Source organism: Erythrolamprus reginae, chromosome 5, assembly GCF_031021105.1.
Source record: "Erythrolamprus reginae isolate rEryReg1 chromosome 5, rEryReg1.hap1, whole genome shotgun sequence".
Classification (NCBI taxonomy): domain Eukaryota; kingdom Metazoa; phylum Chordata; class Lepidosauria; order Squamata; family Dipsadidae; genus Erythrolamprus; species Erythrolamprus reginae.
The window spans coordinates 50,267,283-50,279,436 of record NC_091954.1 but is presented as its reverse complement, the minus strand read 5'-3'; the positions used below and the strand labels follow the sequence as shown (position 1 = coordinate 50,279,436).

Genomic DNA, 12,154 nt, shown 5'->3' with positions numbered 1-12,154 from the left:
TATCTACAAAAATATAACTAACACTATACAGTGAACTAATAAAAATCAAGGGAAATTTATACCAACTACATATTTAAATCAGAGGTCGTATATTATGGAAGTGCCAGCTAAATAGCTGGCATGTCTTCTCCTTTTCTCACTTCTTTCTCAAATCCCTTTTCTCTTTCCCCTAATTTCCTCTTTCTATTAAATCTTTCCTATCTTCTCCCTTTCTTTCTTTCTTTCTTTCTTTCTTTCTTTCTTTCTTTCTTCTCTCTTTTCTTCTATTTCTGTCATAATACAACATATATGACTGATATGCCATGTATTATATTTATATTTATCTCTTTTTCATTTTTAACATATATATGTAATAAAGATACCTTTTCAAAAATATTATCATAAGAAAGGCTGGATTACAACATCTGATATCAGGGATGTCAAACTAGCATCATGGCAGCATCACATGATGTATTGGGACTTTTTTCTCCTTCGCTAAACCAGGCAGGGGCGTGGCCAATGCGCAATGTATGCAGCCCATGAGCCAGGAGTTTGACAGCCCTGTCCTAGATGGTGCTAAGCAAAAGCATTTTTTCATTGTTTTAGGAGCAAGGAACACAACGTTCAGTTGTTTTTCTGATTAAATTGAAATTGTGAATATGTAATCTATGCTTTATACTATGCTTTATACTTAATAATTGTAGGGAATCATCTATCTGCTGAGTAAGAGCTAATAGAACAAGATATTACATATATCCTCAATCTGAGACTATTACCTACAGAGAGTACAGAAATCAGTCTTTTCAATTGCTACACCTCTCATCAGATATAGTATGGCCTGGACACCAGGATGTCCTTGTATCTTCAGAAGCTCAATGCAGATTTGGCTTCTTTTATCAATCTTGGCAGGGCTAATCGGACTAACCCCGTGGTTGAACATCTATTTTATTGGTATTATTTGGAGTGTTTGCTTCTTGGTGCACATAATTGCTTGTGTTGTATGTTTGGATTTTAATTTTTGATTATCATGAATTAGTTTTAACTTAAGTTGCAGTTTCAGTAAGTTATATGTTGCTCAATCTTTATTGATTGGAGCAGCCAATAAGCAATTTAATTAATTAATATCTTAGTATGAATGATGTTACTCTCTGCAATGAGATAATGCTGATTGTCAAGTTTGTGTTGTACACACTCCTGATCAGTTGGAGGATGATGAAGATATTGAGGACTCGGATTCAGATAGTGTTTATGAATTAGTGGGGGGGGGCAGGTTTACAGGTAGTTGAACAGGTGGGAGGCCAACCACAGGATGGGGCTATGAGTTCAGGATCTAGCGAGGGAGAATCAGATGCTCGCTGAGTTAACCCTAAATTCAGAAGGGCTCAAAAACGTAGAGAACAGAGGTCTGGAAGAAGATATTAAGAAGAGGAATGGGTTAAATACTGTAGTGATGTATTTGGCATGTCAGGGAGTCAGTGGAGAAGAAGGGTGGAGTTTCAACGTTGCCGAAGGGAAAATGGATGTGTTTTTGCCGCGCTAAAGTAAGCAAAAGTATTCTGTGTTGTTAACAGTCAGTTCTGCTGTTTTTCAAAGTTATGCTGTTAGGAAAATAAATCTTGTTAAGTGGAGCAGGAGGAGGAATGTGAGAAATGCAACTAAGAGAGATAACGGACCGAGTGCCGGTATGGAATGTGTTTGAATTACAGGAGAGCAGAGAAATAAATGGAGTTTCTTTATTCATGAAATGATGCATTTAATAAGAGTTGTTTGTAATTGCTAAATTTCTACCAGAAACTAGAACAGTTTGCAGTGAGGAAAGATGGATAGATTTGATGTTCAGTTCATAACCACAACTTAGTCAGGATAAAAAGCTAAACAACCAACAAAAAGGCAAACTCACTTGATGGAGAAAATAATAGCAAAGAATTTATTTTGCTGCCCGTGATCTGAGTACTCCAAAGGATGTTTGATTTTGCAAGTTTCGATGTGTCACATAAACCTACCTACATTCTCTTTCTTCATATTACATAGTTTTTTATTAGAGCTCTGGATAAATAGATCACTTCTGTGAAGACTTGATTCACTAGAAAAAACCCAAATATTGACTGTTATACCCTGACAATATGAAAACCTGCTCCAAATTGCTTTTTCTATTTTAGGGTTTGGAACTGGCTTGAATTTAGAAAAAATATCTGCTAAATGGCATAGAGGAAAATTCAACTTTGAAATGTGATAAGCAAGATGCATATTAAATGTGGAAAATTAACTTTAATTTTTCAGTATTGGTTAGAAATTTACTGCGGCCCATTATTGGGCAGGGCTGGGTTAGAAGAAGCTGCTATTTTTCTTCTGTGCTTATACAATAGCAATGAAACTTGTAATCTATGCTAAGAATTTCATTCAAAGAATCCTGATTAGAATAACAGAGTTAAAAGAGAGATTGGAATTCGTCTACTGTAACTCCCTCAAATAATATAAATGTTTTATTATATGTAAAAATGGGAGGGAATTTAGCTTTAAAAACATACTTCTATGGAAATGTGACTCCAATTCCATTTCTATTTTTATTTGAAAGTAAGTTCTATAGAACTCAGTAGGATTTTCATTCAGATAAATACTTTGGATGGACCTATAAAAATTCTATACAGTATTTTGTTTAGTTTTAGGAGTGTCTGCATTAGGCTTAGTTTCACCAATGTACTAAAGCAACATAGTTCTTTTGCTTTGCAAAAAAATCAAAACCGGCTTCAAAACCCTTCTGCAGTTATCGGAGTCGTCTAAACTTTCACAAAAGAATGGAAAAAAGAAACAAGACAAAAAATGACCCTCTGAACTATGTCCCCAGCAATCACTGGCATGTGGTTTACAACACGTATAACTCTTGTCTAGTTGTTGCCCTGTTCTGTTTAGCATGTTGTGTGCAAATCAATACAGTACTTAGAATACTGTAATACATTAGAAGAATGACACATTGCAGCAGAGGCGGAGTAACGACACGGACACAGAGCTGGATTTAAAACTGGGTCATTTTTATTAATTAAATTATCATTAATTTAATTCAACCTAACATGGACCTGTAGTGGTCAACCGAATTACTTCCGGGGCAGAAATAACATCATAAAAACTTCCGGGGCAACATATGGGCGTAGCTCCATGCTGATCCAGGTGAAGGGGCCACGCCTACACCTGGATCCCAGTCATGCAATGCATGTGGGAGGTTTCGCCGTCCAACCCCTGAAAAAGGATAGAAATGGTCGAGACCCAAAGGCAGGTTCTCCCCAATTGCTCAGATCGATTTAAAGGCACCATGAGTCCTTGGAGAGAGTCTGCCAATCATCCCCAAAGATGCCCAACGGAGAACACGCAGTTGCTAAACACCACCCAATTTCCGTCCCTAACCTGCCAACCCAATGACCAGAGGTAAGCCAATTAGAACTAATCGGGGAGCGAAACACCCCCTAACCGTCCATCCCACACCACAGTGTGGAATAGGTGAAAAAATGGTCGCAGAAACTACCAAGACCGCCAGAAATTCCTATTCGGCCCCCTAAGGGCAACCCCGGTAGCACACTGAAAGATAGGGAGGGAGGGCGGGTGTTCGCCTGCTCATTGTCTGGGGCGAAAAGGAGGCCCCGAGCCTGCACAGCCCTTTTTATAGGGCTGGCAGGCTCCGCCCCTGGCAACGTCATCGGGCCAGGCCGATGACCAGCAGGGCCGGGATCTCGCGAAATCTCACGAGATCCTGGCCTTCCAAGATGGCAGCTGCACCGGGAGCCGTGTCTCCCTGGGCCTGCCACAAATCCGGGCCGGGGAGGTGAGTCACCAGCCAGGCATTCTGTTGATGCTATTTCTGAAAGAACAACTATTTCATGTGCAAGTGGTCAATATATTCATAGTAAATTATATAAAAGTGGTAGTGACAAATTCTTTGTTGCTTATTTGTATAACTGTTTCTAGCCAAGTTTTCTTCTTTTCCACTTTTCCTGATTCACTGAATTTTATAGCAATGTAGCAGACAATTTATCAATTCGAAAATAATCTGTTTTTTCATTCCCTTATCTTTTTCTTTCCATAATTTTTGTCCTATTGTGGGGTAAAAGATGTGCAAAATGACATACTACAGACATCTTTAGATTTAAGAATAAATGAGAATAACTCACTGCCATTTTGAAAATATACTCAATTTATTTAAAAAAATTAACTAGTCTTTTATTATTAGTTTATAATATAAAATGTAAAAGAAAATAGTGAGAAAATAGGGGAGGGAGAAAGGAAGGGGAAAGTGTAGGGAAAGGAGTAGGGAGGAAAGAAAAGGTGCTGACTTCTGACTCTTTGGTGCAGTAAAATCAGAAATAACATCAAACCTGAACTTTTTACTTTTATCTAATAGTATAAACAAGCCATTTCTATTACAACAAATCTATCTAACTGAAGAATAACCGGTTTTTAATTGCTGTTGCCGCTATAGGTAGCCCTCATTTGGTGGTCAAAATTGGGACTGGTAACTCGGTCATTTAACAAAGTGGTCATTAAGAAATGTTTATTTTTCCCTTCCTATTCAGACTGGTGAAGGTTGTAAATGCAATAAATGGTCATAATGCTTTCATCACTGCAAACAGTCACTAAATGAGGCAGTTGCTAAACAAAGACTATCTGAACCTTTATGGTTTTTATTGATAGAATTGTTCTCAGAGAAGCAATAACATAAGTAATTGGTTCATCATAAAATTAAGACTGCTTTATGGTATATGGAAATTATGCATGCATGAGTATTATACATATGCATCTAAAAATAAAATATAATCAAAGCTGTTCAGTGTTCACATGCTGTGTAAGCTCTGATTTGCCACAGCTCTGAGAAAAAGAGACACTTGATAATAACTGTAATGTTATAAAAAAATAAGTGACCTTTTAAAGTGTAATGTTTGGAAAAATCTGGCACACCTTAAGATTTGCAACCCCCAAACACAGCAAGTGAATAAAACTGAATTATTATTTTTTTTTAAAAAAAAACAGGAAGGAAAAAAGAGACAGAATTGTAGATTCTGCAGGCATTGCTGGGGAGAAAATGGAGAAGGGGAACTTCTCAGATAGCATTCAATGAAATTGAGTAGTGGGAAATTCAGGAAAAGCAGAGCAAAATTTGCAGGGCTCATAGGTAAATTATAGAGCAGAGGTCTCCAACCTTGGCAATTTTAAGACTTGAGGACTTCAACTCCCAGAGTTAAGCAAAGCTTAAAGTTGCCAAGGTTGGAGCCCTCTGTTGTAGAGCACTTTTACAAGATTGCTAAGGACCATAGACACATATGTGCTTAAAGGTAAGGATTAAATAAATTAATGCAGAGTCAAGCTTATAATAATTTTCTGTTTCCAGACTCAGAATAATATGTCTAATATGAATGGTTTCACATGGCAGGATTCTTTTGAAGCTATTATAAATATTTATATAGATTTGTCTTCACTTTTATTTAAGGAATGGTTTGATTTCAGAGTTGAAGTGTTATTTCATAAAGTGAAATATAAAGTGAAACCATATATTAAAAGTTTTCAGTTGAAATTATTCTAGGTTTTCCCAGACTAGTGGGAGGTTTTGAGTCAGCAGAAAGAAATTATTTTACATCGATTCACACTTTTTATTCCTACTGAATCTATGCTGCATATTTAAGGCAAAGTGTTGCCCACAAAGGAGCTTTGCTTTATTAAATATTTGCTTCTGATTATTGTAAAGGGCAAGGTGTCAGTTCCATTGTCCTATTTAAATGTTTCAGTTAATGTGATAAAATATTTATCCCCATAATAAAACAATGATTTAAATGCTTAACAGGTTTACGAAGAAAACAGGCCCCTTGTTCTATTTTGCATGATCTCATTTTCAAGCTTTAATTTAATTTAAAGTTTTTAAAACTTTTTGTGGTTTTTGAGCATTTTAATTATTGTTTCCTATAGAGGATGAGCAGAGGGAAAAATCCATGTCCCATCACACTGTCCAGCAACTTCTTATGGAAAAAGAGCAAGCGTTGGCTGATCTGAACTCTGTGGAAAAATCTCTAGCAGATCTTTTCAGAAGATATGAAAAAATGAAAGAAGTTCTTGAAGGATTTAGGAAGGTAGGTGACAGTGAATAATGCTCCCATCAAAACACAAAGATCTTATTCTGGTATATCTTTTGGTTTTCCTTTTGTGACCGATTCTCTGACATTTACTTCCATATTATCTAATATTTATTAACTCTCTGGTTTTACTTTTTTTACTTTTTTCCATCTAGATAGAACATACTCTAACAATTAATGTACTCTTGCTCATCTATATATATATTTTTAAATAGTTTATTTATTAAATTAATAAAAAGGGGAGGAATATAAACAGGAAAAGAAGAGGGGAGAGGGGAAAATATACAAATCAAATAGTTTAGGAAAATAGTAGAATTATTACATAGTAATACATAAAAAATGTATGTCAATAATCTATTTCTCAAACTATGCAGGTAAAAGGTATCCTTATCATTACCATATATATCTTATGTTGTATTTATAATTCATACATTTAATTTCAAATGCGTTTTTATATATTGGTTAGTGAAAATTGGTTTGTGAAAAGGAAAAACCAGTAAAGAAGAATAAAATTAAGGAAAGATAATGTATTGTTATTTAACTGAAGTAGTCTCATCTATATTTTTTTATTTCTTTAGTTAAACTATCCATTTCTGCACACATTGTGATTTATTCAGTTATATTTTCCTCAATAGGCAAATTTCTGTTTATTCAATGTTGTGCAAGCACTATTCTCACTGCTGTCACTATGTGGAGGGTTGATTTTTTTTTCAAATTTTCACGGGTTATACCTAACAAAAAAAAATTCAGGTTTCTTTTTTATTTTTTTCTCTAATATTTCTTCTAACCATGTTTGAATTTTCTCCCAGTATCTTTTAACTTTGTCACAAACTCCACCACATGTGGTAAAATGATTCGAATTCTTTGTTGCACCTCCAACATCTAAGTGAATGCTTTTTGTCTATTTTAGCTAATTGTGGGGGGGTTATATGTGTGTGGCTGCATTTTTGTATTCATTTGGGGAGAGGGCTATTTCCTGGTTTCCACATTCACCAGCAGACTTTTTATTTTGAATGAATGATTTTGGGGATAAGAATTCTTCTTGGATGTGACAGTTCACAAGCTTCCTTTCCATACTCAAGTGTTTCTTCTGACAGAACATTCATAACCTATTTGTTAGGTCTTTATATAGCAATCATCCTTAATCTCAAACTGAGATGTATCAGCCCAGGGGTTCTTCAAACTTGAGAACTTTAAGACTTGTGAACTTCAATTCCCAGAATTCCCCCACCATTGGGCATTCTGGGAGTTGAAATCCACAAGTCTTAAAGTTTCCTAGTTTGGAGTCTCCTGCATCAGCCTGAAAGTGGTGCCACCTAACTCTAGTAAAAGGAGAAAACAAACAAAGAAACATTTTGCACCTGTTTATGCATATTACAAGAATATGTATAAACAGTTTATGGTAGGCCTTTGGATTCAGTGAAGTCACACCGATGTGTAGTATATCTGTGAGCACAAAGATGGCTCTGCAGTCAGCAGTCCTAATCTGGAAACGCAAAGCCTACCACAATGGGGACACTGAAGGTACATTGCTATCAAAGCTGTGGTGGGATCAAGATTATATGTTATTCCCTGACTTGTGAAAAAATTATAACTTGGATTAATTTTACCTTAATTGATTTTTTATTCATTCGCTGTGTTTTAAAAGCAACTGTGTACTTGCCAAAAATCCAAAGCGACTATTTTCTGTAGACATTGGGCATTGTAGAAAAAGGATTCTTAGAGGACCTGAGCTTCATATTCTATGCATGGCCTGTAGAATTCATATAAAGATGACAACTTAGCATTGATATCCTTTATTTCTGTCTCCCTGGTTTTAAGGATATCCATTGCTATTGTCTTTACTTTCAAGAAAATGAACTGCTATCTACAATTGTAGAGCCTGGTCAAAAAGCCTACAACTTACTGTGAATCCCTTTATGATCTGTTGTTAAGCTATTTTTATGTTTCCCATTAAAGAATGAAGAAGTATTAAAGAAATGTGCACAAGAATATTTATCACGAGTTAAAAAAGAAGAGCAGAGATATCAAGCCCTCAAGATTCATGCGGAGGAAAAACTGGACAGGTATTTTATTAGGGTTTTGGAGGAATCTTGAATTTCAATCAAGACCTTCTGTTGTAAATTATTTATTTATTTATTTATTTATTTATTTATTTATTTATTCATTCATTCATTCATTCATTCATTCATTCATTCCAATACACAATAATACACAATGAATGTTATAGGGGATACAGTAGAGAAGAAATACGAGATATAGGAGAGACTATAGAACAGGGGACTATAGAACAGTGTACTTATGCACACCCCTTACTGACCTCTTAGGAATCCGGAGAGGTCAACCGTGGATAGTCTAAGGGTAAAATGTTGGGGGTTAGGGGATGATACTATGGAGTCCGGTAATGAGTTCCACACTTCAACATCTCGATTACCAAAGTCATATTTTTTACAGTCAAGTTTGGAGTGGTTAATATTACGCTTGAATTTGTTGTGTGCTCTTGTGTTGTTGTGTTTGAAGCTGAAGTAGTCTTTGAGAGGCAGGATATTGCCGCATAGGATCTTGTGGGCAATACTTAGATCATGTTTAAGGCGTCGTAGTTCTAAGCTTTCAAGACCCAGGATTGTAAGTCTAGTTTCGTAGGGTATTCTGTTTCGGGTAGAGGAGTGAAGGGCTCTTCTGGTGAAGCATCTTTGGACATTTTCGAGGGTGTTAATGTCAGAAATGTGGTATGGGTTCCAAACAGATGAGCTGTATTCTAGGGTGGGTCTGGCAAAAGTTTTGTAAGCTCCGGTAAGTAGTGTGAGATTTCCAGAGCAGAAGCTATGTAGGATTAGATTAACAACTCTTGAGGCCTTCTTGGCGATGTTGTTGCAGTGGGCTTTGGCACTTAGATCTTTAGTTATTAGTATTCCAAGGTCCTTGACCGAGTGGGGATTATCTGTGATAATTTGTTTATTCAGTTTGGATTTGAAGTTCTGATTCTTTTTGTCGATGTGTAGGACAGAGCATTTGCTGGTTGAGATTTGGAGTTGCCATGTGTTGGACATGTGTCCTGGAGTTTTCTTTTGCCATCTGATTCTTGTCAGTCCTGACATATAATTTTGATCTGACCCCTATAAAATGTATTCCATCACTCTTTAAGCTTCCTCTTCATTTTTATACCCAACCTTCCCTACTTTTTAAAACATTCAGGAAAGTTTCAATTAAGCCCCAAGTATCAAACCCCCACATAATACAGTATAATGTAAATGTGGAACTCTGGTATACCAGTATAGTGCTGAATTTCATAAAGAATTGTGTCTGTGTTTCACAAGTTCAAATAATGTTTTTTATATGCTATTTATAAATACAGTGGTACCTCAAGATACGAACCCCTCGTCTTACGAACAACCCGAGATACGAACCCGAGGTTCTTAAAATTTTCGCCTCTTCTTACGAACTTTTTTCATGTTACGAACCCCAAACCCGAACTTCCGGGTTCGGCGTTCGTCCGGCTGTCACCTTTTAAAACAGCCGGGGGGCTTCACAACAGCCTCCCGAAGCCGAACCCGGATGTTCGGGTTTGGCGTTCGACTTCGGGAGGCTTCTGGGAAGCCCCCCGGCTGTTTTAAAAGGTGACAGCCGGGCGGCGGGGCTTCTCGGCGGCAGTGGCAGGTTGGTAAGATGGAAAACGTTCGGGTTCGGGAGCCCACTTTGGGTTTTTGTCTGGGAGGGAGGGCAGGAGGTCCAGCGCTGGGGGAGGGAGTCAGGAAGGTCCTCCTGCTCCCCCCCCCAGCGAAAAACCACAAAGACGGTCTGCCGCCGCATGACAGGCAGGGCGGAGCAGCCTGGAGCAAAGGGAGTCTGAAACTGCTGGCGGCTTCAGCTTCCCATTGCTCTGCAGACCGCCTTTGTATTTTTGGCTGGGGGGGAGCAGGAGGCGCAGGATCGGGCCGGCGTCGGGCGTGAGGCGAGGCAGCAGGTCTGCATCCTGGGTGGGCGGGCGGCGGGCGAGGAGGCACGGCCGAGCGAGACGGGGCGGGCAGCGACTGGGGGTGGCGGCGGTGGCGGCAATGCTGTGTCCAACTCGGGGCTGGTGGCGCCCGACGCAGCAGGCAACATTGTCGGCTGCTCCGGGCCACTCCCGGAAGCGGCCATGGGAGGGCGAGCTGCTTCAGGGAGGAGGAGGATCAGGCGGGACCAGGTGGGGGCTGGAATTTCTCTGCTGGGAAGAAGCGGCGATGGATCCTCCGTCTACCTCTGTCGGCTGCCCCGGGCCACAGGGGCGAGGATGAAAGGGCGGAAGGCGTATTCGGCTCTGCCGCTCTAGCCCCTTTCGATCGGCGCGGGAGGCAGGAGAGGACCGGGCGACCGGAGAAGCAGTGCCCCTCGCCCCTGTGGCCCGGAGCAGCCGACAGAGGTAGACGGATGATCCATCGCCGCTTCTTCCCAGCGGAGAAATTCCAGCCCCCACCTGGTCCCGCCCGATCCTCCTCCCTGAGGCAACTCGCCCTCCCATAGCCGCTTCCTCCACCCTCCATCGCAAGCCCTCGCCACCGCAGCTCCCCCTTTCCAGCCCAAGGCCGAAAGAAAAACGCGGAGGCTGCAGGAGTCGGGATGTGTGGAAGAGGTCCGCGGGAGAACTGGGGGGACCCCAGCCCACGCCTGCTGCTTGCTCTCCCGGAAAGACCCCAGCCCACACCTTCGGGAGCTTCCCAGCCGGGTCCCTTCCACGGGGCAGTGGCCACGGCTCCCCCCAGTTCTCCCGCTGACCCTTTCCACACATGCACACCATCCCCACCCTCCGCGCCACCGGTTGGCTGTCATCTTCTAAAGAAGCAAGAAGAGGAGGAGGAGCTGGGCGCCTTCCTCCACCACCACCGGCGCCCAGCTCCTCCTCCTCTTCTTGCTTCTTTAGAAGATGACAGCCGGCCGGCGGCGCGGAGAATGTGGCTCGGAGGCTGGGAGGGAGGCGGAATACAGGAGGAGGAGGAGGAGGGAGACCAGGAGGGAGAGGGGGAAGGAGGGAGGGAGGAAATCAGAGAAGACGCACGTACAAACCGCCCGTGCGTTTCCCTCCCTTCCCTTCCAGTCATTGCAAGCCGGACAGTAACTGTTGACTTTTCCGTGAATCCACCCACGAGGCTCCCTCCGGGCAGCCTGCACTGTCTCCCCCCGCTCCACCCACACCCGAACAAAATCCGAATGCCGGCGAAAATGAGGCAAAAGGGGTGAATTTTGGGCTTGCACGGATTAATCGCTTTTCCATTGATTCCTATGGGAAACTTTGTTTCGTGTTACGAACTTTTCACCTTACGAACCTCCTCCTTTCACCAATTAAGTTCGTATCATGAGGTATTACTGTATATACAAAATCTTGCCAAGAAAATTCCAGGAACTAATCTAACCAGGTATCAACACTGACATGAATGCATAATATAGAGAGGAAGAGAGGTTCCTTGGCGCTTAATATACCTGTGTTTCTGCAGAGCCAATGCTGAAATTGCACAAGTTCGAGGAAAGGCTCAGCAAGAACAAGCAGCTTACCAAGCCAGCCTTCGTAAAGAGCAATTAAAAGTGGATGCATTGGAAAGAACACTGGAACAAAAGGTGACTAGCTCTGATCTTTTTCAAAGCTGCTTGTAGAGGAAATTCTGTGTTTGACAGCTGCTTCCTAAGCAGATACAGCAATTTACTCGAAAAATGTAAAATTGTCTATCTTTCTCCTATCAAATGCTATCTTTAAAAACTTCAAGAAGTCTTTAAATTGGTTTGGGATTCTGCCTCAACAGTTCAGTATTATCTATTTATCAAATTTATTGGGCACCCAGGGTAACCATGGGTGGTGGCTGCTTACAGTAGTGATCAGGGAAGGGCTGCCCGTCAGCAGCACTACTGGTGCACTCCCACCGCCAGGTGTGGGTGGGCATCCAGTGCACATGCGCATCGGCACAATATTCAACTTCCTGCGCATGTGCAGAAGCCAAATCTCGCACGAGGATGCTCGCGTGTGAGAATTTTTGCTGATTTTCGAATGCCAAAAACATTGGACTAGGAGGAAGGGTTAACAGAACATCTCTGCA

General features: G+C 40.8%; 1 protein-coding gene across 5 annotated transcripts in view; it reads left to right on the top strand.

The window, feature by feature from the left end:
• The window catches only part of TACC2 (transforming acidic coiled-coil containing protein 2), a 212,089-nt gene that overhangs the window by 198,491 nt on the left and 1,444 nt on the right, over positions 1-12,154 (top strand). For all 5 annotated transcript variants that reach the window (XM_070752573.1, XM_070752572.1, XM_070752577.1 and 2 more), the window contains 3 exons: positions 5,926-6,086; positions 8,049-8,155; positions 11,561-11,681. In XM_070752573.1, coding sequence (XP_070608674.1) covers positions 5,926-6,086; positions 8,049-8,155; positions 11,561-11,681 — 389 coding nt within the window. The remainder of the gene's footprint in view (positions 1-5,925; positions 6,087-8,048; positions 8,156-11,560; positions 11,682-12,154) is intronic.